This window comes from Prunus dulcis, chromosome 2 (assembly GCF_902201215.1).
Source record: "Prunus dulcis chromosome 2, ALMONDv2, whole genome shotgun sequence".
Lineage (NCBI taxonomy): Eukaryota > Viridiplantae > Streptophyta > Magnoliopsida > Rosales > Rosaceae > Prunus > Prunus dulcis.
The window spans coordinates 23696772-23722639 of record NC_047651.1 but is presented as its reverse complement, the minus strand read 5'-3'; the positions used below and the strand labels follow the sequence as shown (position 1 = coordinate 23722639).

General features: G+C 38.1%; 5 protein-coding genes, 1 long non-coding RNA gene and 1 pseudogene across 7 annotated transcripts; 2 read left to right on the top strand and 5 right to left on the bottom strand.

The window, feature by feature from the left end:
- Positions 1-539: 539 nt before the first annotated feature.
- On the bottom strand, positions 540-1587 carry LOC117618755 (pectinesterase inhibitor 4-like). The gene has a single exon (XM_034348477.1). It carries the CDS (start codon positions 1502-1504, stop codon positions 878-880), a length of 627 nt encoding a protein of 208 aa, XP_034204368.1. The 5' UTR covers positions 1505-1587; the 3' UTR covers positions 540-877.
- Positions 1588-3959: 2372 nt separating this feature from the next.
- Positions 3960-5117, top strand: LOC117618499 (annotated as a pseudogene). Its single transcript, XR_004584469.1, has one exon. The product of XR_004584469.1 is annotated as a 21 kDa protein-like (transcript).
- A 509-nt stretch (positions 5118-5626) lies between these two features.
- Positions 5627-9288, bottom strand: LOC117620379 (probable LRR receptor-like serine/threonine-protein kinase At3g47570). The gene is made up of 2 exons (XM_034350563.1): positions 6523-9288; positions 5627-6314 (listed from the first exon to the last, which is right to left on the bottom strand). Exons 1-2 carry the CDS (start codon positions 7538-7540, stop codon positions 5953-5955), a joined length of 1380 nt encoding a protein of 459 aa, XP_034206454.1. The 5' UTR covers positions 7541-9288; the 3' UTR covers positions 5627-5952.
- LOC117618432 (LRR receptor-like serine/threonine-protein kinase EFR) lies at positions 7591-9177 on the bottom strand. Its single transcript, XM_034348000.1, has one exon. The coding sequence runs from the start codon at positions 9175-9177 to the stop codon at positions 7591-7593; it is 1587 nt and encodes a 528-aa protein (XP_034203891.1).
- A 2325-nt stretch (positions 9289-11613) lies between the features above and the next one.
- LOC117619885 lies at positions 11614-14483 on the top strand. The gene is made up of 6 exons (XR_004584635.1): positions 11614-11950; positions 12682-12789; positions 13170-13266; positions 13375-13561; positions 13693-14122; positions 14207-14483. It is a non-coding gene; the product is annotated as an uncharacterized LOC117619885 (long non-coding RNA).
- Positions 14484-16480: 1997 nt separating this feature from the next.
- LOC117618614 lies at positions 16481-18333 on the bottom strand. The gene is made up of 6 exons (XM_034348258.1): positions 18214-18333; positions 17984-18039; positions 17211-17334; positions 17020-17126; positions 16835-16904; positions 16481-16752 (listed from the first exon to the last, which is right to left on the bottom strand). Exons 1-6 carry the CDS (start codon positions 18293-18295, stop codon positions 16673-16675), a joined length of 519 nt encoding a protein of 172 aa, XP_034204149.1. The 5' UTR covers positions 18296-18333; the 3' UTR covers positions 16481-16672.
- A 4989-nt stretch (positions 18334-23322) lies between these two features.
- On the bottom strand, positions 23323-25795 carry LOC117618613 (endoglucanase 8-like). The gene is made up of 7 exons (XM_034348256.1): positions 25733-25795; positions 24731-25138; positions 24552-24644; positions 24217-24429; positions 24018-24129; positions 23754-23920; positions 23323-23649 (listed from the first exon to the last, which is right to left on the bottom strand). The coding sequence occupies exons 1-7, from the start codon at positions 25778-25780 to the stop codon at positions 23323-23325; spliced, it is 1368 nt and encodes a 455-aa protein (XP_034204147.1). The 5' UTR covers positions 25781-25795.
- Positions 25796-25868: the final 73 nt, after the last annotated feature.

Below are 25868 nucleotides of genomic sequence, written 5' to 3'. Positions count from 1 at the left end.
CAAAATGTATACATTTCAGGTGCATTCAAGGCATAATATGGATATATTGCCGAACTTGGAGGAAGAATGATGACTATCTATAAGAGGTTGATGACTAAAACTTATCCCCTTGAAAATGATGAGATTATATGGGATAAGTTTTAATTATCAACCTCTTATGAATAGTCATCATTCAATTTCATCCTCCAAGTTAGACAACAATATCCATATTATGTATTGATTGCACATGAAATATAGTCACTTTACTTCTCTAATCTAGCCTAATCCTCCCCAACAAACGAGCCCTAATATTAACTTGCATGCATGTCTTACATGTCGTCTTTGACTTTTAATTTCACCGAACGTTTGGCAAATAATTAAATTGGGCAATAATAGTTTAGCATTTGCATTTTACACTGAAAGATGCGGGGTTGGATTATTATAAACAGGGTTTTGGAATCATTCATATATGCATCAATGTGAACTCACATGGGAATGGGAAGATCTTCATTTTTTTTTTATATATTTGTTTTGAGAATACACGCATATATAGGAAGCTCTTATGCACCGGAAACAAAAATGTTAAAAGACAACTATAGAATAAAAGTTCTGTCGATCGCCAATTACTATAGATGGGATCTTTGATCAACATGGGGGACTAAGGGGCTTTGCTTATTTGTTATCAAATTGCTCAAAACTCCCTCTGTTGTACAACATTACATATACTAGTAGTAGTATACAAACCACTCTTCCAACTGTCGCAAAACCATTTCACACAACTTTTAATTACATTAAACACACACATAAATTATAAAATCTGTAAACTTTCTATATCAACCAAAGTAAAATAAAATAATAAATAAAAAAAGTCAAGGAAATACAAAGGGTATAGGTTGAACTAGTAAATGAGGCTGTCTATGAGAGAAAGAGCATTGCTAGCCAACCTAGCAGCATTCACAATGCTGTTCCTGATGGCGGTCTTAACCGCGGTGCTTACCTTCACACCATCAAATCCATCCGTGCAAGTAGCGTCGTCCGTGATGACGGCGCTCACCCAAGTCTTTATATCATCCAATTGTAATTGCACGTCGGAACCCGAAACCCCCAAATTGCTCATGGAACTCACCGACTGTTTGAGCTCGTCAATGGAGTCCTTAATATTCTCTATACAATCCTTGACCACCCCTTTCTCGGATGGGGTTAATCCTGTATTTTTATAAAGCTTTGAAACTACAGAAGAGGCGTTTTTTGCTGCTTTTAGGGTAACGGAGAGGGCATAGGTACAAAGCTTATGAGGATCGGATTTGACTTTGGAGGCGTATGAGGAGAGAGATTTGTAGCAAATGAGTGGGTATGTGGTTGTGTTGCAGGCAGTTTTGACGTAGGTTTTGTAGGTCTGAGAAGAAGAAGAAGTTGCCAATGTTGTGTGCATGTTTGGCATGAAGATCAATAGGAGAATTGGGAGGAGAAATGTGAGAGCATTGTGTGAATTTGAGGTTGGGGTTGTGAAATTTTGAGCTCCCATTTTTTATTTTCTTGAATTTATGGAACTGTGTGTGTTTGTGATGGGATGCCAATTGCCAATTTATAGGCAACTCTCAGGTGACTTTGAAACTTAAAGCGTATTAAAAAATAAAAGATAAATAAAGTCCAAGCTAGCCATTTTATAAATCTAAATTATAATCATAATGGCCTCTCTATTATTTATTTATTTATAATAAAGTATAAGCAAAAGATGATATGGCGCATGTTCATTTGTTAGCTTGAGTGTACGTTTCGGATCTTGCACCAGACCCAACAAATAAAAAACAATTAAATTTTAAGAGCTAATAATGTAGATAAAAACATATGAACAAAAACAAGGGAGAATATCTTGGAGAATGATCCCAAAGGACCAAATAACCTATGTGCATAAACGGGTGCTAAATTGGTAATTCTTGTCAAAACATACTTAATTAAAAGGCTTACAACAATAGCCACCTTTGCACTTTTGAAATCAAAATTAAATCATTCTCACTTTGCCGGCTTAGAATACTTAATTGGTATAGATTGAAGAGACTTTGCTTCAATTTTAATATTGTTAATGTTTAAAATTGATTTAACTATCAAAGAAGTGTAGATATGAATTTAGCTAAATTGACTAGAACAGATGTATTCTCCACTATGTATCCAAATTCGAATCCCCTTTCTCATAAGATTAAAATAAAATATCGGTTATATTAAACAAAAACTATGAAAGAAGCATTTGAGGTTAATGTAATTGCAAGGAAAAAATGAGATGAAATGCGTGAGGATATACGGAAAAGAAAGTGTATTGAATTTGTTTACTGGAAGTGAGGATATACAGCAGCATGGGCCTAAGGTGTGCCATGTGGCTTCCCTATCAGATATGGACACGAATCATTCACGTTTCAAAAGTCAAAACCGAACAAGAACGTGCGGGCATAGCACATGTCCGCATGCATTGTAAGTGTAGCGTGAAACGCTGCTGGACGATAGGCGGTGTTTCTGTTGAGAGATGTGGACTTGCCTACGGTCTTGATTCTCTACGATTCTGCCAACTTCAACATTGCTGCAACCACAGGTGTCTAGCCACTTGTCATTTTCCACCGTGTATGTTGCATTATTTGCTAATTAAAGGAAAATAATTGAATAAGAATCTTACACTTCAACGTGCGAGTGATCAAGACGGCTACACTATGTACCCGTTAACTTAACCTCCAAATCCCATAATTTATGGAAGGAAGTAGGGATTGCGTTTTTCCATTAATTTCTTGAAAACGTGTAGTAAAATAATGTAACGGTTCATCCAAAATTCCAATCATTTTTGTTGGCAAAAGAAAATATTTAGCCTAATCCAGCAGCAAACTTAACTATTGCAATCAACGGAGTCTAGGCTAGTAGTAGTGTCATGTGAGAAACCATCCTTTCCATTTTAGTTTAAACAATCTCTTATATTCAGAAAACTTATATTAACACAAAAAAACTAGACATAATTAGATACTAAACGATAGACTATTGATGAAACAAATTGTACTTCGTATTTTTATTTTTTTTTCCTAGAACAATGAAAAATTATGTAACACCCCAAAAAAACTTACCCTCCTCTTAATATTCCCACTTGACATGACCATGATTTGTCGTGAATTAGTAGATAACATTCAACTAAGTTAACCAGAAATGTATGTGTTTGAATTTCCGGTTATATGGGCTGTGTAATAAACAAGTTCCAACTGTATTACGTCAGAAGGATGGAGATTGGTTTGTTTATTTGAGAAAATGGAACTCAATAGTTTAATTCGTTCATATATTAAATTATGAAATGCCATCTTTTGACTTGTGCAACATTGCTGTTTTTTAAAGTTAATTTCTTTTCTAGTTTGCAGTCTGCACGTGGTTTGGTTTGCTGTTGTTGATAATTAGGCCAATGAGCATCATAGAGATTCACGTTGAGAAGGGATAGGCATAACTCAAGTTTTTGTTTTTGTTTTTATTTTTATTTTGGTTGGACCATCGCGTGTGCTGTACCATCAATAAAAATCATGAAGCTTAGTTATAGGGTAGGCCCAAAGATGAAGCTTTGTTTTCGTCTGGGCCCAAATTTGTCTATAATCTTACAAAGTTTAAATAAATAAATAAAAAGCATTTTTCTTACAATTTTAACTCAAGATTTATTCTCATGCTATTTCTCAACACTTGAAACGTGTCCATATGTATAATAATAGATTCATAAAATTAACAACTGTTGTGCCTATAAACACGTATCAAGTATTAAAAATGATAGGCCCAAAATATTTTCAAATAAAAAATAGTACCGTTTGGAGCCTTCCACTCCACTCCAATCAATCTCCACCTGATCTTGATTGGCCCTTTGGACTCTTGCATGCATTAAATCCCTTTTGGAGTGCATCTTTTAAGGGGAGAGATTTTTATTGTTATACATGTCGACCAAAAACGCTCAAGTTGCAAAAATACAGATACACACAGCAGTCGACTGGCTCACCCATCAACTTTGGGTGCGATTGATTTGATTATGAAGGTTTAGATGAGTAGGAGACCAAGGCTCTTTTGTTTGACATTGCTTTTGCTTTTAGACCCAAATCGACCAACTTGTTGCAGCAAGTTGAGAAACCAAAGAAACCAACTTGCTACTTCATATTATGTTAAAGAGTAGATGTATCTCGGCTTTTGGGCCCCCAGACAAGATTTTTCCATATTCATTTTGAGGCTGCTATAAATTTTTATTATTATTATCATCAATATTATTTTATTTTAGGGATTTTGTTGTTTTTTTTGGAACTTGGGTTCTATAAATTTGCACGTTTCCCTCCCTACTCTCATCACTCCCTCCACTGCCTCCAATATTCAGAGACACAAAAATATCAAGATGGAATCTTCTTCATCTTCTACACATTTTGCGCCAAGTTTTCTCACAGCACTTTCCATTAGTTTCTGCATAATCTCCTCAACCTCAGCAGCCAGAGACCTTGCACCAAAAACCAACACTGAATTCATCAAAACATCTTGCAGTGCAACAACCTACCCTAAACTCTGCCTCACCTCTCTCTCAAGCCATGCAAGCACAATCCAAACAAGTCCTAAGCTCATGGCTGGTGCAGCCCTTAATGTGACACTTTCCTCTGCCAAATCCACCTCTGCCATGATGCTAAAACTCTCCCAAAGCCATGGCTTGAAGCCTAAAGAAGTTGGTGCCATGAGAGACTGCCTCGAAGAGTTAAGTGACTCGGTGGACTGAGATGGGTAACTTCAAAAGCTATGATTTTCAGCTCATGATAAGTGATGTCCAAACTTGGGTTAGTGCTGCTTTGACAGATGAGAACACATGTTCTGAGGGGTTTGGTGGAAATGGGATGAATGGGAATTTGAAGACTGCTGTGAGAGGCCGGATTGTGAATATAGCACAATTGACTAGCAATGCCTTGGCTTTGATCAACCGATACGCCTCTGTTCATGGTTAAATTGATCTACTCTGCTCTGTTAAGATAATTACGAGGAAGATGCTTGCAATTGTTTTATAATTTTGATTGTATTACATATAAATAGTGTTGTGAGGGTGGTCTTGTTGTAATTGTACATTTTAAATGCTTGATCTACGAATCTATTGGTTTTCAAACTTAGATGGTGTTTGTTGGCCTTTGTATATGTTGTATGGTAGCTCGAATATCTGAATTAAACCCAAAAAGTAACTTGTAACCATCTGCTTGTATTTTAGGTGGTTTTTGCCTTTGCATATATATGTTGTATGCACGAATATGTTATTGTTAGTCGCGCATAACGTAACGGTTTCTCGGTACCTTATAGTGGAATATATAGATTGAACCCAACAGGTAACTGGTAACTAAGGAGTGAAAGGGTGGGAAGATGGTGTGAAACCAAAAAACTTTTATGAGATGGTGACATGCTGCTTAGTTGTTTATGAAAAAAATTGAGGATGGGTATGGTCAAGGTTTCCAACTCTCGGTCGTCTTATTTGCATGAAAGAGCACATTTTCCATCATGGTGAAAAGATTGGGAACAAGAATACCTAATTTTTGCCAAGATGATATCATCAAAAAACTTGATTGCAAGAAAACAAAATCCCAATAATTTACAAAGATTATAGGATCGACATGAAAAAACCACTATATTGGCTGCCAATCATAATGTTATTTTCATGAATTGAAATGTGGTCCAAACTAACACAAGTCGGGTTCATCAACTTGACCAATGGGCAGCTCAGCTCTCACATGGTTGCAAGGATTCTGGATTTCCTCATAATTTCATCTACACAAGTAGAATATAATAATAATAATAATAATATGCTGAACAAACACAGTGAAATCCCTCACAAGAAACTGTAAGAACAAACAGCATAAAAGACAGAAGAAAAAGCAAAAAAGATGACCAAGCCTTAAGCAGCAGGCGCCACTGAGTCTTTCCTTGATATGTAGAGTAGGAAAGTAGGAAAAGTTTCTAACCAAGAAGCATATCCCTGATGGAATGTAATTCAGATGCAACATCACTCATATCCTTTCGGTTCGCGGGGGATTCAACAGAACATGCAATTCCAAGTTTGAATATCAAACTCAAGCACTCCTCCACTCTTCGAGCCTTAGTGCTGTATTGTTCGGGAGATTCGATACTGCCTTCTTGAAGAAGTAAATCTGCAATCTCTTTGACTCGATCGGGAAAAGCCGTCTTCACAAAATTATGAAGGTTCAAGCCATCACTAAACATGTGGTCAGTGGGTCTCCTTCCCGTAAACATCTCTAACAAGAGAATGCCAAAGCTGTAGACATCTCCACTTTTCGACACTTCACTTCCCATACCATACTCTGCAGTTGAAGTATCACAAAATATTGTCACCACAATTCTAAATAAAATGGCTCTCTTGAATTATGCAACAAAGTAAGAGTAACTGATTATGTGCGTGGAAATGAGGGCATGGAACAGGAACTGTCCATGCAAATGATCAATTAACTGCAATTAGAACCAAGTTAAAAGATACAGAAAGGAAAAAGTGAAGCATATAGGAATATTTACCTGGAGCAGCATAGCCAACCGATCCCTTTATGCCAATGGAACTTGCTTGATTTGCTGAAGCCTTATCGGCTAATTTTGCTAGGAATCTTGCAAGTCCAAAGTCAGAAACATGTCCAGTCAACTCTGCGTCCAAGAGAACATTGCTTGGCTTGAGATCACAATGGACTATTGGTGTTTCGCAATCGTTATGAAGATAATCAAGTGCACAAGCAATGTCAATGGTGATGTTTAGCCTCTGAAGAAGATTTAAATTCTTGGGTGCATATGTTTCCTCTTTCGTTTCAATAGTCGAATGCAACCACTCTTCTAAGCTCCCATTGTCCATTAACTCATACACGAGAGCCTTGAAATCATTACCTTGATAATCAACAGTTGAACATGCAGTTATAATCTTGACGAGATTACGATGCCTGATATTTCTTAACGCCTCACATTCGGCCAAGAAACTCTTAGATGCTCCATGATGTAACATGTTAAACACCTTGATGGCAACAAGCTGAGCTCCATCAAAATCAAGAACTCCTTTATACACAGACCCAAAACTACCCACACCAATCAAATTAGCTGAAGAGAACCCATTTGTAGCTTTAAGAAGAGTACTATATGACACTTGCAAAACAGAGTTCATTGAAGTGCTCAATGCAGTTTCTCTGTTTTCCTTTCTTGACGATCGAAGAAACAGAAAATACAACACCACAGCTATTCCTAGAAGAGCAAACCCAACAACTATAGAGATAAGTATTTTAAGGCCACGAGACAATCCGCCTCCGTTGGGCTCTTTAGACTTGCACTTAGCCAGGTGGAGATTAGGAACACCGCCGCAGAGCCCGGTGTTTCCAACAACTGAAGTAGCACTTGCATTTTTAAAAACACCTCCAGTTGGTACTGCTCCCCAAAACTGATTGAATGATAGGTTCAGATTCTTCAACAAGGCAAAGCTCTCTAAAAATCGTGGAATTTCACCCGAAAAATTGTTATGAGAAATGTCTAAATCTTGAATCCCTTTAACCAAAATCATAGATGAAGGAATGATCCCCTTGAAGAAGTTACCCTGCAAGTGTAGGACTTCTAGATGTATACAACTACCAAGGCTATTCGGAAGTTCTCCTGATAACAGTTATCAGAAACATCCAATGCACCTAGATTGTTCAACTTCCCAACCTCCATGGGAAGGGAACCAGTAAAGTGGTTTTTAGACAAGTCCAAATAGATTGATAAGGAAGGGAGGCCAAGAAGTTGTTGAGGTATTGGGCCACTAAAGTTATTTTGAGAAGCATACATTTCTTGCAGTCCAAGGCATCCCCCAAGCACCCCGATGCTTCCCTGAAGATTATTCCCTTGCATTCCCAGTGCGGATAACTTGGTTAAGTTTCCAAAAGAAGATGGAATGGTTCCTGATAACTGGTTGACTTGAAGATCTATTTCCTCAACCATTGAAAGCTTCCCAAAGTCTGTGGGGATGCTACCTGTGAAGGAATTTTCCCCCAGAGCCAAGAATTCCAAGTTGACCAGATTCCCTATCCCAGCTGGTATGCTTCCATGTAGCTTGTTTCTTTGAACCACAAGAACTTCAAGCGTGGTTGAGAGGTTGGCTATTGAAGCTGGTAATGTCCCGCCAAAATTGTTAGAGCTTATTATCAACCTCCATAACCTTGTGGCATTGCACAAATCTGAGACAAATCTCAAGTCACCATGTTGACCGCTTCCAAGATGATTAAATTGGATGTTAAAATTCACAAGGTTATGAAGCCTTTCCAAATTTGGAACCTGTCCGGTCAGTTTGTTATTTGAAACTTCAAATGCTACTAGACTTGTGGCATTGGATATTGATGAAGGAATTGATCCCGTAAACTGGTTCGTGTGAAATTCAAATGTTTGAAGATTAGGAAGAGTTTTCGCCAAGTCAGAAGGAATACTCCCTTGAAATTGGTTTATTGCTATGGTAAAAATAACGAGAGCAGAGAGGTTATAGAAGGAAGGAGGGATAGTACCTGACAAGTTATTTGAATCCATTGCAAACCTTGTTAATTTTTTCAACTGGCCTAGAGAGGTAGGGATGCTTCCCAACAAGTTATTATAAGTAGCACCAAGTATCTCGAGAGACGAAAGGTTCCCCAAGGAAGGAGGGATTTCTCCTGTGAAATTATTGGATTGTAAAACAAGTTTTTGAAGCTTTGACAAGGTGCTGATTTCTGAAGGAATCTTACCCACCAACCTGTTATTACCAAAATGGATAAAGATGAGGTTGATGCAACTGGATATTTTGGCAGGAACAGGGCCACTAAGTAAGTTTTGGTCTAGACGTAAAATCTTTAACCTATGCAAATGCCCAATTTCTGAAGGGATTTCATAAGTAAAGCTATTGTTTTGGAGGTATAGTTCCCTTAGGAAGCTCAGATTTCCTATTTGTGGGGATATGGACCCTGCAAAGTTTTGGGACTGTAGGTCTAGCATAGAGACCCTCTGATGCTGTCGACGACTGCAAGTGACACCGTGCCATAGACAAAAGTGGATGGATTCATTCCAGGAGCTCAGGAGTTGATGAGGATCCTGCTTTATTTGAGCTTTGATGGCTAGCAGTGCCAGCCTATCCGTCTCATTTCCTCTAAGTCCCAATCTGTACCGGTTTGTGGTTATGGGATAGTTCAAATGCATGGAGCTCCAACAACAAATGAACATTGCAGTAAATAGTGAGTGTGCTAAGATCAATTTCACAACCATTTTGATTTGGGTGATTAACAAGAGAGAGAGAGAGAGAGAGAGAGAGAGAGAGAGAGAGAGAGAGAGAGAGAGAGAAGAAGAAGAAGAAGAAGAAGAAGAAGAATTGGGTTGTGAAATTGCTAAGTTCCATTTGAGACATGGCAAATTAATTTATTACGACAGGAGAAAAAAGTCCCAAGTAATGGTTGTGGAAAATTAGTAAAATATGAGAAAAAAGTCCAAGTAAATGATGATCACAGTGGACTTGTTTTCCAATTGGTCACAACTGTTGTGGGTGGGAGAAGTTTCTGGGCAGCTAAGACAGCAAAGTGAGTGCTTCTCACCAGAAGCTGAGTGGAAGTAGAACAGCCCCACTAGGCTGGTACCAATTAAATCAGTGCGCTGAAACGTACGTCAAAGTAAACACCTCTAAACAAAACCGCATTAGGCCAGCTCCCATTCTTGACTTTGGTCACCACCTAAGGCTATAAGAAATAAAATCTAGTTTCATTATAAGAACCCAACAGGTAACTGGTAACTAAGGAGTGAAAGAGAGAGAAGATGGTGTGAAACCAAAAAACTTATATGAGATGGTGACATGCTGCTTAGTTGTTTATAAAAAATTGAGGATGGGTGTGGTCAAGTTCCCCAACTCTCGGTTATTTGCTAGTAAGAGCACATTTCCATCATGGTGAAAAGATAGGGAACAAGAATACCTAAATTGTGCCAAGATGATATCATTAAAAACCTTGATTGCAAGAAAACAAAATCCCAATAATTTACGAAGATTAGGATCGACATGAAAAAACCACAATTGGCTGCCAATCATAATGTTATTTTCATGAATTGAAATGTGGTCCAAACTAACACAAGTCGGGTTCATCAACTTGGCCAATAGGCAGCTCAGCTGTCACATGGTTGCAAGGATTTTGGATTTCCTCATAATTTCATATACACAAGCAGAATATAATAATAATATGCTGAACAAACACAGTGAAATTCCTCACAAGAAACTGTAAGAACAAACAGCATAAAAAAAAGAAGAAGAAAAAGATAATGACCAAGCCTTGAGCAGCAGGCGCCACTGATTCTTTCCTTGATATGTAGAGTAGGAAAGTAGGAAAAGTTTCTAACCAAGAAGCATATCCATGATGGAATGTAATTCAGATGCAACATCACTCATATCCTTCCGGTTCGCAGGGGAGTCAACAGAACATGCAATTCCAAGTTTAAATATCAAACTCAAGCACTTTCACAAGTGGGCACCTAATCGCGGGCTATACTACGAATTTTTTTAAAAAAATCGTATAGCCGCAAGGCTAGGGAGCCCACCCTTTAAAAAAAAAAAAAAAACGTATAGCCGGTGGCTATACTTATGTTGACACGTGGGCAACTAGCGTAACGCTGCTGCCTTTTTTTTTTCCTTCATAAATCGTACAGTCGGGCGGCTAGACTCTACTTTTAAATTTTAACAAAATAGTATAGCCGGGCGGCTCTACGTTGGTTTTTTTAAAAAAAAAATATATATTTTTAATAAATACTATAGGCGAACGGCTACACTGGTTTTGACACGTTGACACCTAACCGCTAGGGAGCCCTACCTTTTTTTTAAATATAAAACAGGACAGCCGGGCGGCTATACATGGTTTATTTATTTATTTTAAAAAATAGTATAGCCGGGCGACTATACTTATTTGACATGTGCGCATCAAGACCCGTTCCTTCGGCTATACTGCTGACAATAGTATAGCCGCGCGGCTATACTCTTACGACGCGTACAACTATGCGTTAAGCGGTTTTTTATCATATTTGAACAATATCGTATAGCCGGTCGGCTGTACTATGTTTTTTCGTTTTAATTTTTTTTAAATACTGTAGCCGCACGACTAGACTTGTTTTGACACGTAGACGGCTAATCACTAGGGAGCCGTCCTTTTAAAAAAAAAAAATGGTATAGCTGATCGGATATACTCCTTTTTTTAAAGTTTTTTTAAAAATAGTATAGCCGGACGGCTATACCTATTTTGACACGTGGGCTCCTAAGCGCAAGACGCGTCCTTTAAAAAAAAAAAAAAGGTATGACCAAGCGGCTATACTCGGTTTTTATTTACGTGAGAAGCCGCACGGCTATACCCAGACATGGTCAGAGATGCTATGGTGCAGCTAACCATAATCAGCTCAATGATATTCCTCCTAATGCATGTGTGGATTTATTTGGCAGTTGATAACCATTTTCCCCCCTCCTTTTTTCCTACTCTAGAAGATGAAATTGCAGGACGTATCTACCGCATCTTCTAGAAAACCAAAAGCCAAGAAAAAAGATAGTGATGTCGTTATGTCATCAGTCGGACCAGATCAGCCTGCAATTCAAGGTTGTTATTGGGTTTTAGAACTCTTCTCTCTTTCTCTCCTCTCAAGCGTGATCTCACATTTTTATTTTCAGTATTCATGTGAGTGGCTTATTTTGCAAAATCTTAGTTAGACGCCAGAGTCGGTGGAGGATTTCTGCGGTAGAGTAGAGCTGAAATTTTCAGTGATGATCGGGAAGAAGCTGAGTGGTTATCTATGCCTCTTTCTGATCTTAAGAGTGCTTGCAAATGAAATAATGTCTCTTCGAGCAAAGGGGCTTCTACATTTGGTCCCTGTAGATTCCTTTGTTAGATTGTGAAGGATTTTAGATCATCAGATACATCGAGCTGAAGGCTTGTCTATAAGTGAATGTGAGCAGGTGAGCTTGTTTTATGTCCTGCATTCTTTCTTGCATATAGCATAGCTGTTGTGGTAGTTTGCTTCGTAAACTACATTTCTTCAGGCTTTTGTGCTGTTCTTCTTGTTTATATTTTCATTGAAAGTTTGTGCTATTTTTAGTTTTGCTTCTCCATGATTTTTTTTTTTTTTGAGGTTCTGATTTTAGAATCTCCATGCTAGTAATGATGTTACTGAGGTGCCTTGCAATATATTGATTGTTTTAAATTTCATCTTATAATGGTCTTGTTATCTGAATCATTGTTTGTCTGACCCTATGTTTTCCTATTTATCACCATATTGGGGCAGAAACATTAGGGAGATAAAAATAATTACGGAGAAAAAAAAAATGTTTTTAAGTATAGAGAATGTATTAAGCATCTGAGCATTTGGAGGAAACTACTTATTATGTATAAATTTCATTTGGTAGTAATGGAGACTGGAGAGAGCAACGGGAACAGTTTTGGGGAGTGATAAATGGTCAGAGTAATAATGGGAATAATCAGGAAAGAGAGGGAGGAAGAAATTTAGAGAAATAGTTTCACTCATTTGGCAGTGGTTATAACACTAGTTTAATTTATAAACTTGTTATACAGTATTTTCGTTGTGGTTAAAATTTATGCGCTCAATTCTATATACATATATATTTGGAGTTTTATTTTAATAGGTATTCATGATCACTTTCATTTATTACTTTTCTCTTCAATATGTCAGTCAAATTGAGATGTGGTTTCATCAATAAATTGTGCACTAGAGTCCATTCATGCAGCTTTAGCAGTAATGGCTCATAACCAGATGCCAAAACAACTATATAAAGAAGAGGTACACACTTTATGCTAAGGATCTCTCTACTTTTTGTGGATATCCGTTATATGTGTAACTTCGTATCTTGTGATTTATTTTTTTATGATTATAAAAAAGGTAAGTAATTCTAATTTGTGTATATCAGATCATTGAAAGAATTCTGGAGTTTTCCAGGCATCAGATAATGGATGTTATGTGTGCTTATGATCCATCATATCATGCTTTGCATAGGCCAAGTCATATGTTCCTGAGTTTTTCATACGTATTTTAACATATTATTCTGTATACACAACTCTGTCCATTCTGTATATTGTCTTGCTCAATCATTCTGCATTTTCAGGAGTAGTTGTTTTCAACTTATGTGATTTGAGTGACAATATTTTTCAATATATTAACAGTTGAGGAAGATGAAGACCCTGATGCTGAAATTGGTTCAGCAAGTAAGAAACGACACAGTATCAAGACCGTTAAAGTGCATAAATCGTCATTTAACAGGTGTGCTTATCTATATTCTGCTCCTATGTTGTTGGTTTTTTTGGGTACTAGATCCTTATATAAAAAAACTTAGGTGTTTTCTTGTTCCTTACATCTTTGCCTTGGTAGGGTCTCTGCTGCTGTGAATAATATTCTTCAGAAAATGTGCACCATTCTTGGTTTACTCAAGGATTTGTTGTTAATAGAAAGGTTGTCAGATGGTTGCATCTTACAACTAGTGAAAACAAGCTTTACAACATTCATGGTGAATGATATCCAGCTCTTGCAACTGAAGGCAATGTGTTTAATCAGTGGGGTACAGATCTGCACTATTCATATCCTCTTGGCAGCTATTGTTTGCACTAACCTGTACATATTTTCATGCACATATGCATTTTAATGTTATTTACTCTGAAACTTGTAGCATCTTCATTGTTGGTGGTACAGATATTCTATTCATACACTCAGCATCGGACTTATGTTAGATGAATTAATTCAGCTGCTTTGGAAGTTACCGTTCTCAAAGCGAGCTTTGAGAGCCTATCACCTACCTGATGAAGAGCAAAGGCAGATTCAAATGATCACTGCTTAGCTCATTCAGTTGGTTCACTATAGTGCTAACCTTCCTGAACCATTAAGGCAGGAATCAAGTGGTAATTCCATCTTAGAACTTTCTCTCGATGCCGATTATCCAACTAAAGGCCATGAGGCAGCAACAGAGGCGTGTTGCCACTTTTGGACTCGTGTACTTCAACGTTTTGCTAGTGCGAAGACTCAGGAAGCTTCGGAGTTGAAAGTAATGACGGAGAATCTTGTTACTGTTCTGCTGACAACGTTGAATTTACCTGAATATCCCGCTTCAGCTCCTATTATGGAGGTAAAATATATGTGTGACTTGTGTAGACTGTAATATCTTTAATTGTATTAAAATGTCACCATTTTGACGTCGATTTATTTGCAGGTTCTTTGTGTCTTGTAACTCCAGAATGCCGGGCTGAAATCTAAAGACATAGGTGCTCGTACCAGGGCGATTGACCTTCTTGGCACAATTGCTGCGAGATTGAAGCGTGATTCTGCCCTTTGCAGTAAGGACAAATTTTGGATACTACAGGAGTTGGTTAGTGTGGATGGGGATGATCAGACTGATCCAAAAAATGCATGCTCAGTTTGTTTAGATGGTAAGGGTTGAAAAAAATTTCTTTGTATGTCAAGGTTGTTTTGACATGCGGCACCTAATCGCTAAGGAACCCTCCCTTTTTTATAAAAAAAATAGTATAGCCGTGCGGCTATACACGGGTTTTAACATTTTTTTTAAAAGTATAGCGGGGCGGCTATACTAATTTTGACACGTGGACGCCTGATCGCCAGACGTGGTCTTTTGTTTTTTTAAAATGAGTAGTATAGCCGCGCGGCTATACTCAGTGTATTCATCTTTCTAAAAATAGTATAGCCGCACGGCTATACCCTTGTGGGCAACTCGGCTCTATGCTGCTGCTTTTTTTCCCCTTGATAAATAGTACAGCCGAGCGGCTTGACTCGATTTTTATCTTTTAAAAAAAATTGTATAGCCAGTCGGCTTTACTAGAGTTGTTTTGTTTTTTTTTTCATGAGTAAAGCTATTGTTTCTTTTTATTAATTAAATAATCTGTTAACCTTATTTAATTACTTTCATTAGCAATTATATTTTAATTATAATTTCTTTAGTGAATAATTAGTATTGCCATGTTTTAATTAACTTCATAAATTATAAATAGTAATTTTTTTCTTTAATAAAATATTTAAATACTAATTATTCACTAAGTGAATAATAATTAAAACATGACTACTAATTAAAGTAATTAGAACAGAGAAATCAAGATTATGCTCTTTAAAGAGTATAGCCTATAAGTTTAATATTCTATTTAAAGACTAGCCGCACGGCCATACTTTTTTAATAGAATATTTACTATGTTAACAGAGCTTAAGAAAATAGAATAAAGGAGAATTTGATAAAAGATTGTATTGTATTATTATTAGCCTTTTCAGATTGTTCATTTCTGTACATCGCTCCAGTACATAGGAGAGAGCTTATATCTCTTTCTATGGCCTAGATTATGACACTTGTCAACATCTACACATTAAACCCTTTATACTCTAACATTCCCCCTCAAGATCATGGTTGGTGAAACCAAGCATGATATTGCAGCAAGGCGAGGTGATGCGCAGGTCCATGACAGAACGAAGAAAGAACGACTATGCCATTGATCCCAAAATGATCAAGGAGTTTGAACAAACCAACGTCAACAGGCAGACTTCATAGGAATTCTAAATACTGCAACCGAGAGGCAAAACTCATGCTGCAGGGGAGGCATGACAGCATCTGCAAGGGCTGCTATATCATCTGAACCTCCATAGCAAGCACGGCCAGAATATTCAATCATTATTTCTTCAGCAAGCAATACACAGTGAAACTCCTTGAATGATGTTTAATTTAACGCGGCTATACCTCTTTAAATATTTATATATTTAAACAGTATAGCCACTCGCTATACATTTTTTTGGTTTTGTTTTTGTTCTAGTTTTTGAGGACTTTTTTATATTGAAAGACATAGCAATATAAGGGGAAATTACGAAAGAAAATGACAGAAAACCCGACAAACCTTGCAAGATTTATATGGAAACAGGACAGTCAGAAAGATCACTCCGCCTCGGTGGATCATATGTATTCCTTTAGCAAAACAATAAACATGTCGTCTAGTTTACACTCTTCGTTTAAATATGTACATTTCGAATCACTGCACTACCTAACCAAAAAAAAAAAAAAAAAAAAACACTGCTTGCTACTCGTAGTGCAAAGACCACAACTATTTTGATTGGGAATAAAAAGAAGAAGATGTTGTGAGTATTCAGATACCAATATTTTCGTACTAAGAAAACAAATTAGCAACCTTTTGGAGATGCAGGTTTATTAAGATCATGTCGTTCATCTCACAATCTCTACATACCCAAAATTCAAGATGGGGGTTTTGGCCGTGAGATTGATCTTAATAAACTCACTTTTTGAAAGAGAGGAAGAACCTAAATATAACATTTTTGGTTTCTTGAATATTTAAATATGGTGTAGGACGAGGTCCAAGTGATGGGTAGTGGCGGTTCACTTGGTTTGTCTACTGTTCTTCAAAGTTCATGTGGCTGATGTTTGCTTTTAAAGTTCAGCCTGAAACTTGGTTCACCAACGGTCAAACACTGAAACAACTTCATCAAACATCCAAATTGTATTAATGGATCAAATTACATGCCTACCATCACTGTGTGTCATGTCAAAATAGTCCTTAAACTAGAGAGGAATCAAACTATCTTCCTTGAATTACAAAATTGGGACCCCCGGAAGAAATTGAAAACGAAAATTCTATTCGATCATTGACATGATTGTGGCTAGAGGAAGCAGCTAAGAGGCCCTTTTTGGAGGAGACATGTTACTGATGAGAGAAGTAGTTGTGCTGATGGTAAACATTTGTACCAGGAACGCTGTGAAATTTGAAACATAAATATTACTCTTTACCCAACTTTGGTTGTAGTAGCATCACATCAAGAAAGCACAGATACTCACCAATTGCAGTGCAGGCGGCCTCGAGAAGTTCGAACTTCTTTGTTTCCCAGTTACTTGGATTTTGGAAAACCTACTCAGTAATTTCATACAAGACAACAATCAGAAAATTCCGACAAAAACAAGAAAGGACAAATGATTCAAATTTCTAAGTGATAATCAACAGTTGTAATAAAGAACTATCTTACCTCTAACGTTAAATTTCCTGTAGCAACACAAGCAATGGAGAGAAGTATTCCAATAGATGATGCAACAATGTAAACTTTCAACAAACTCACTCTGCTGCGCCTTCGACCTTTGGCACAATAAAAAGCTGTATAACTACAGATGCAAAAACTGAAGTGACTTGAAAGAAAAATGCAGATTAGTAACAGCTTACCTAACTCCCCAATGATCAAAGAAATAGAACCAATAGCAACAGATGAAATAGCAATCACATTGGGACCTTCCCCATTTGATGTAAATAGAAATGCGAGTAGGACTCCTATCAATTGAATAACAGCCTGCAGAGTAAGAGAGCAAATGCTATCAAAAGAGGAACCTTTTGAAACTGATGGATTGAAAATTAGACTTCATGAATAAATTGAAATGTCAACAACAACTACATATGATAGTTGGATTGTAATATACTATAGCGCCAACCTCTACCGTCTCATAAAAATATGTTCCCTTATTACTGTCGTATATAATTTGTTCAAAACCTTTAACAATGCAGAATTCGTCCAATTGGCTTTAAATGTAAATGTCAACTTAGATCACCAAGACAAGTTTAGTCATAACTGAACCATCCACCTGCCAGGTAACCCACAAAAAATTTACTCAAAATGGTTTGAGTCTGGTTTGAATTCAACCCAATTTTCCAAGGTATCTGTTGTGAGTCACCAAATACAGATTTTCCCTATCTAACACAATCCAAATGAGAGGCTACTTGACCCAATAAACGAATTAGGTTTTTTTACACAAAAGAAAAAAGTTCTATAATTAGTTGCTTGAAAAATTCATGCACAATAATATTACCAGCCTATGCTATGGGGGTAGCCCAGTTAAATGCAAATTCCCATTTAGATAAATTAATGCAAATTCAGTGAAAACAATCCAAACTTTACATCCGGAATTACAGAGCCAGATTCAACTGAGAGATACAGTGAGTACCTGAGTGAGAATAAGCGCGGAGAGACGAGATTTTCCTTTAGCTACCTTCTGGTAACCTGAAATTCGATAACCCCAAAAAAAAAACTTTAAAATACCCAGTATAAAGAGTTCAGGGACCTAGAAATCCGTTTGGTTGCAGAGAAAATGATAGAAACCAAAAGTAAAAAAAGAAAAAAGAAAACAGAGGGGGAGATAATCTTATTTTAGAGGTGTAGATGATAGAAGCTTACGAGAGTCAACGACCATGCGGTAGTTGAAATCTGAGCCATCCGTTCCAGTAGGCCTCCCTGACGCTGATCTTCTCTGCTGCATCTTCCTCTTCTTCGATCTTGAAATGGAGAGGTTTTGAACTTCCGATGTTAAAACCTTAGGAAAGATGGGGGGCCCACTCTTATTTTTCTAATTTCCTTTTGGTTACATCTAATTTTCGTTTTTTAAAAAAAATTACAAATAATTTTCATTCTTGAAAGGCTTTTTATCACAAAACGTCCACGAAACTATTAGATGAATCCTTCTTGTTTATTTTTTTTTGTTCATTCGTAGTCCTCAAGGTTGATATGCACTCACAAATAGTCTTCACTGTCAAGTTCCGTCAAAAGCTCTGTTAGTTTGTTGATGTGGAATATATGTGGAGCTCACATATCCAATAATATAGTGTCATGTGTATTTAAAATATAATATATTTTTTAAATAATTTAATTTTTAAGATACAAATTTTCTTTTGGTTTTTTCACTTTGAAATTTTAAATTATTTTTAGAAGTCATATAAGCAAACTAACATAGTTTTTGATGGCAGGAATTATTTGTGAGTACACATATTAACCTTGAACACCAAAAATGACTCAAAAAATAAAAAAACAAGTAGGACGCAATTTGATAATTTTCGAGAGCATGGATGTTTTGTGATATAAAGCCTTTTTGAAATTATAGTGGGTTTGTCCTTACCAAAATTGAAACAAAACTAATTGACAATGTATTCATTTATAGCGCTCCAATTCATTCTTGTAAGGACTTTAGACATTTTTTAACGTTATCTTGTTTTCATTGGGAAAATACCACATGTACCTTTATTCAATAAAAAGAAAAAAGAAAAACACCATTCGCTAGAGGATACAATAATTTTACACTAAGGCCCGGTTTGGGATTGCTTTTTTTTGGCTAAAAACCAAAATAAAATATCCTTAAAAGCAATAGTCTTTTGACTGCAGTTTTTAAAAGCAGCCTCTAGGTTGCTTTTCAAAGCTGCTTTCAAAAGAAGCAGAGATGAGCCTTTAATGAAAATTTTCAATTCCCATAATACTATTATTAATTTTTTTTAAATGACATTGTCTACCACTACCACCATTGTAAGAACCCAAAACAAAATATCAAAAAGAAAGAAAATATCTAAAAAGGTAAGGAAAATATCTTTTAGCGAAATGACCAAATTGCCCTCGCATATTTTAATGGGGGAAAATTTGGCTTTTTAATCGGGAAAGAATTTGGGAATTTCGCCTACGCCATTGCGTAGAGCGCGGCGAAAGGAGTTCGTAGACACGGAGTAGACCCGAATCGGAGCCGTAACGAGAAGTTATGGTCTAAAAACCGCGAGGGGCAAAATGGTAATTTGGTCAAAAAGTCAGATATTTATATCACTCTCTCTCCTCTCCCCCGTCAGCTCTCTCTCTCTCCTCCCGCAGCTGCCCTCGCCCGCGACCTTCCTCCCTTCCCGACGTCGCACCGGCCGCCTCGCTTGGAGTTGATCTCCGAGACCGGTGCCAAACAAACCAGCACACGACGGCCGACGTTTCCTTACCCACCTCCACCGCTGCCGTGGTCGGAATCGGCCGGAATCTGCCATGGAAGTCGACGGTTCGTCCGAATGCCATCCGAACTTCCAGCCGCTCGATCTCCTCCGTTTCTCAACCAAATCAGTCGAGTGAGGTATGGATTTTCATCTATTTTTCGTGCTCTATCTGCTGGTTGGCTGGGTTTAGATCAATTCGATCTCTAGATCACTCGATTTTCGACTTGAAGTTTGGCCGAAACTTTGGCCGCTCGAAACTAGCATTTCCAGTCACTTTTTGGGGGTAGTCCAAGAACAAAAGTGACTCCAAATGGGGTGTTTTACCTAGGGTAGGAGTTTGGAGTCTCGGTTCCACGATTTTTCGGCACACCCGAATCGCTTTAGACACCCGATCTGCCCTGCGCGTGTGGCGGCGCGTGGGCCAGGGTGGTGGTACGGCTCTGGCCAGTTTTGAGGTCCTCGTGTCGCCACGAGCGCGTGAGATTTCGCGGATCTCAATTCGGAGTCCGTTTGAGCCCCGAACGGATTTTCCATATCGCGCGATCCGTGGGTACAGTATCGTGTAGTTGTTGGATCGCGCTGAATTTTGGATATGTCGGTCTACGTGATTTCAGGATCGCGTAGGATTCGACGGATTGCGAATCGGAGTCCCGGATACTCCGGAATCGCGAACCCTGGGGCTAGGGTTAGGGTTTTAAGCGATAACGCGATTTTGGCCAATCCGACCGTCAGATTCGGACCAATTTCGTAGAACTTGGTTCCCGCCCTATGAGAAATCTTCCGGGAAGCTCAGATTGGCCATTAGGGACCGCGGACCCATGGGGTCCCGGATCGGCCGATCGGGCAGCTCATCGCTTACCAAGGTTCTGGGTCTCTTGAGGCCGGCCTAACTAATTAAAAAGCTGAGGCGGGCATAGGAATAACTGGAATAAGTGTTTGTATTTCTAGGAGCCGGGGGCAGGATGTTTAGTTGAATTTCGTTTTATTCAGCAGTTTATTAATTTAATTTTTCAGGGTAATCAGGTATCAGGAGCCCGACCGAATTTTAAAAGGAGACCTCCGAGGGATCGAAGTAGCTCGGACCATCTGTGAGTGGACCTTCTTTCATAATTCAGATTTCATAAATGAATTGATGTGCTTTTATATGAATTGATGTGCTTTTATATAAAATAGATTTTATAAATGATTTTATATAAATGAGTTTTATAAATGAGTTTATTTGAGTAAGTTTCTTCATTCAGTCTTTGAGTAAGTTTTAATATGATTTTGAATATGATCAGTACAGTAATAATTCTATAAGTCGGTGCTGCTTATTTACCAGTTACAGAAACAGAGTTTGAGTTTTGAATCAGTTGAGACCGCAGCACGACTTGAGTTTTTTAGTTGTGATTCAGATTTTTCTAAAGGACTTTATTTTTAAACCACCTCGTACCCGTTTTTCTTTATGGTGATTACCCAGAGTCGGACCGATGTCTACGGACATCCAGTCTGATTATAGTTCATTCAGTGCACTTGACTTGCCTCACGAGTTTCGGGGACGCTCGGACCGTGAGTGCCAGGATTTGCGGCTCGGCCGATTTGGTATCCCGAGACCTGCCAGGATTGCGGCTCGGCTGACTCTGTGTCCCCGAGACCTGACAGGATTGCGGATCAGGCTGACTACGGTCCCCTGCATCCTGCCAGAGCGACTCGAGCTGACTTGGTGTCACCGAGGAATCTGCCGGCGGGACAGGCCGATCATAGTCCCCTGATTTCGCCAGTTTGCGGCTCGGGTAGCCTGTGTGACGCCCGAGACCTGCCAGGGAATTGACGGAAATGACAGGGGAACAAACTGGTGGTATTTCAAAGGATTTTGAGTTTCTTTTATTTAACTATGGTTTTCAGTTATTTTAAGCCAGTTTTTCTGATTTTTCAAGTATAGATACCTTTATATTCGTTCAATTATGAAAGATCTGAGTACAGAGTTTTTATACGCGTTGGATTTCAGTACTTTTATGAAAGCTTTGAATTCAGTGGTTTGTATGAAACTTTCAAGTTTGAATATGACTGATATAGAATGCCTTGAATTGACTACGCGCGATATAATAAGTAAGTATTCAGTTTTATTTAGCTAAATTTATTTTACCATGGGGGATATTATGTTTATGAGAATTGTTTTGAAGAACATTATTGTTGCTTTGGTCCACTCACATTTTCAACCTGTTTTTCGCCCCCAGGCCGTAGAAGTACGCGGGATCCACCACCGGCCCAATCATAGTTTCTGCGCCAAGGTAAAGTTTTGCAGAAGATCCTTGCAACCTTGAAAACCCTAGAAAATGCTCTGATATCATGTTGAACATAAGGAATTGAGGTTGGAATCTGTTTGTTGACTTAGTCTGGCTGTTGGTAGGGTTTCTGAAATTATTTGACAGGTGAAAATTTTGGGATAAATCAAAAATACAGGGGAGGTTCTGCCGAATTTTCGGCAGAAATCTAAGGAAATTTAAAGAGAAATTGAAGTCAGAATGGTAAGAAGGTCATTTGTGCCCGACATTTGTCAGGTGTCGGACACGCACAAGACTTGGCTCGAATTCCAAAGTGGAAATTGGGTCGGGTCCTGTCAACCATCACATCCGCCTCCGTCATCATCATCATCACCACCTTCATCTCCACCTCCACCTCCACCTCCACCTATACCCTTACCACCACCACCACCACCACCTTTATCTCCACCTCCACCTCCACCACCTTCATCTCCACCTCCACCTCCACCACCTTCATCTCCATCTTTAGCCCCACCTCCACCTCCACAACCACCACTAGCACCAGCACCTCATCTCCTCCATCTCCACCTCTCCACCTTCATCATCACCACCACCATCACCACCACATGATTAGCACATAACAGTTTCAACATTATGTTCATTTTAGTCTTTATTCATAGTTACAACAGTTTTATATTAAAATTTACCAAACGATTTTGACACTGTTTTTTCTACTAACACCACTTTAAAAATATTGTTTACCAAACATGAAACTGCTTTACTTTACAGATGATTATTTTCAAAGCACAAAGAAATTGTTTTTTTAATTTATTTTAAGTGTCAGCCATCCCAAACTGGCCTTAAGTTGAAGAATTTGAGTGCTAGCAACATTGATTAAGGAATTTAGCAACAACAAAAAAAAAAGAGTAAATAGAGGGGTACTACAACTTTATTTAGATTTCAATAATATTCAACAAATGACAAAGAATCACAACTCAAAACTTTGATCTAACAATAGTGATGATTTGCTTTATTTTGATGTTCAGATTGATGCTGGTCTAATGTTATTTGTCCACAAACTTATTTGTTTTGTGTTTCGTGAAGTTAATGTTGTGGTTTATAAATTAGCTTATTTTGTTTTATCTTTCACTAAGGCATATCCCTTCGTGTTATGGAGTCACATCACTTAATGCAATTTTGAAAGTTTCCACTAAAATCGCTTATCCTTCAACTAAATAGTAATCACTTTGATCTAATAATAAGGTTGAAATGAAATACATGAACAATTTTTAAATAAATAAAAAAAAAATTTAGTGATGTAGAGCTTTGAAGAAAGCCAATACACCAACAAAAGGCGCATTGATGTACGTGGTCGGCTCTGATTGGGGAGCATCAAATCGAGAGTCTTTGAAGGTATCATCCTCAGCAGGCCCTCCCACGATAGCGCCAGTGAGCACGTTCTGGTTAGGATCGTGGCCGTTGAAGTAGGAGTATCCCACGTGGCAGTCGATGTGCTGTGGGTGCTTAGCCACGCTAGGCAACACGGAACCACGATGATGTACGTTCTGAGGAAACTTTTGCCCAAATCCCACCATGTACGACATGCCCAATGGGTTCCTTCCTAGTATATAATCAACCTGCATTTACATTAATTATTAATTAAATTTAAACAACCGGTTTTCATTGTAATTTAATCCACCCATTTAATTAAAATGTATAATTAATATTTGAATGTATGTACCTGTCCTCTGGTGAAACTCACTAGCCTAGCTGGAGTGACATGAACATTGTTGCCACAATCGACAACCTTGTTGGCAAGTTTCATGTAGCGACCATAAACTAGAAGAAGAAATGATATGGACGTTGCATGTTGCAAGTTACTTCCTCCAGGTTTAAACAATAGCCCACCTAATATTAAAACCGAAAAACAAAAAAATGAGTTTTCGCGTGAACATGCGATCTAGATTCATCGTATGTTTAAATATTATGTTCAAAGAATAACTACCTCTTGAGTATGATACCGATTTGGGGGCAGGTGATTCAGGCAAAATGGAGCATATGAATTGATCGGCTTTGGGAATGAAGGGATTAGAATTATAGGGATCTTTCATTACCCACTGCAAACAAATGAAAGCTTAATTTAATTAGGTGGAGCATAATTGAGGTTGAGTACAAGAATGTTAATTAGAAAAAGAGAGGCTTACTTGGGAAACAAGTATGTTAATACCGGCATGCTTTGCATCCCATCCAAATTCAGAGATACTACCAGCTTGAGATGATGGAACAGGGTTCCCATTCACATTTCTTACAACAATATTATTGGACTCCAAATAGTTTATGTGGTTTTTGACGTAGTTCCAGTAATTAGGGGCCTTAGTTGCCTTGTATAACCATGAAGCTCCCCAAATCAATTCATCCTGCAACACACCCAAAAAACATATATATTAAACTTGGAACCGAAATTAAGGTTAGTGATGCTACCAAAAAGCCAACTTCTATCTTGATTTTTCGATATCAACTGATGCGACACATAACATACCATGTATCCGTTGAAATCACAATAGAAAGGGCAGACTCCTGCCGCAATACTATCATTGTAAGATCCCCTGTACTTATCTGCAAATTCGAACACCTAAACATCCAACAAAGAAAAACCCATTAACCTAAAACTTAATTAATATATGAAAAGAAAGAAAATATATACACACACACACACACCTGCATAGCTCTTCTTAGAAGTACAGCAGCGTATGCCCTGTCTGAGTGTCTAAACACCATGGAAGAAGCTGCAAGTGCTGCTGCAATTTCGGCCGAAACTTCTGAACCGGGCTTTTGTTTATTGACTACATAAGATGTGCGAGGGGTGTCCATGTCTTCAGGCCTTTGCCAACAACCGTGATCGGCATTTGGGTCACCAACTGCACCAACAACAGAATCAGGAACTCTGGTGGCTTTAAGCAAATAATCAGTCCCCCATCTTATGGCGTCCAGAGCATGTTGAAGCTCCGGCCCCATTGATTGCCCGAACTCGATAACGCTCCACGACAGCATTGTTGTTGTGAAGGCCATAGGAAAGTTGAACTTCACATTGTCACCTGCGTCGTAATATCCCCCTACCAGATCCCTCTGAGGAGAAATACTTGTCAATGTTATACAATATCCAGTCTATAAAGTGTGGTCTATGTAACATTTGGTTTTTCATAATGGTATTTGCTTGAACATTAAACTAGTATAATTGATGAATTTTATTAATTAATTATCACTTATAGAGTGCAAATCCAGTTTTAAGATATGGACATCATTTACTATCGCTCTTTTATAAAAAAATAAAAAAGATATGAACATTATTATGCATGATAGGGCCGTTACAAGTGAAAAGTGATGTAAAATTAAGCAAGTCTTAGGGTTTATAGTCCATGCGGCAAGTGAGAGTGGAGGAAAAAGTTCGGTCTTGGACAAGGACGGTTGACTTGTTAGATTGTACATGAGGATAGTAACACTCTGTGTCGGCATTACAATTTCAAACAAAAATTTCTGAGAACTTAGTCAAGTGCTAACTCACAGCGTTCATGTGCTAACCCGCAATGTTCATGTGACTTCTTCTTTTTACGGTAGAAAGAAGTTAAAGGTTAGAATGAAAGAAGAAGTCAAATCCCAAGACAAATTATATGTTGATTTAGAGAGAGAGAGAGAGAGAGAGAGAGAGAGAGGGTGACTCACATGAACATCAAAGCCATCACGTAGGGCAGAACTTTTCCTCCAAGTCATACGTTGGGAAGGTGGTAATCTTCCAGACCTCTGCCCTTCAAAGAACAAGATGCTCTTGGACAAGGCATCGGCGTAGTCAAAACGTGAA

What these genes read in the sequence shown, in the direction of transcription:
- LOC117618755 (XM_034348477.1), bottom strand. Translation starts at nt 1,504, where the DNA reads ATGGGAGCTCAAAATTTCACAACCCCAACCTCAAATTCACACAATGCT.
- LOC117620379 (XM_034350563.1), bottom strand. Translation starts at nt 7,540, where the DNA reads ATGATTTTGGTTAAAGGGATTCAAGATTTAGACATTTCTCATAACAAT. An exon ending in GGTTGGCTATGCTGCTCCAG is followed by an intron (nt 6,315 to 6,522) that starts GTAAATATTCCT and finishes CTTCAACTGCAG; the next exon opens with AGTATGGTATGGGAAGTGAA.
- LOC117618432 (XM_034348000.1), bottom strand. Translation starts at nt 9,177, where the DNA reads ATGCATTTGAACTATCCCATAACCACAAACCGGTACAGATTGGGACTT.
- LOC117618614 (XM_034348258.1), bottom strand. Translation starts at nt 18,295, where the DNA reads ATGCAGCAGAGAAGATCAGCGTCAGGGAGGCCTACTGGAACGGATGGC. An exon ending in CCGCATGGTCGTTGACTCTC is followed by an intron (nt 18,040 to 18,213) that starts GTAAGCTTCTAT and finishes ATCGAATTTCAG; the next exon opens with GTTACCAGAAGGTAGCTAAA. An exon ending in CCGCGCTTATTCTCACTCAG is followed by an intron (nt 17,335 to 17,983) that starts GTACTCACTGTA and finishes CTTACTCTGCAG; the next exon opens with GCTGTTATTCAATTGATAGG.
- LOC117618613 (XM_034348256.1), bottom strand. Translation starts at nt 25,780, where the DNA reads ATGACTTGGAGGAAAAGTTCTGCCCTACGTGATGGCTTTGATGTTCAT. An exon ending in TTCTAAGAAGAGCTATGCAG is followed by an intron (nt 24,645 to 24,730) that starts GTGTGTGTGTGT and finishes TTGGATGTTTAG; the next exon opens with GTGTTCGAATTTGCAGATAA. An exon ending in ATCGGTATCATACTCAAGAG is followed by an intron (nt 23,921 to 24,017) that starts GTAGTTATTCTT and finishes TTTTAATATTAG; the next exon opens with GTGGGCTATTGTTTAAACCT.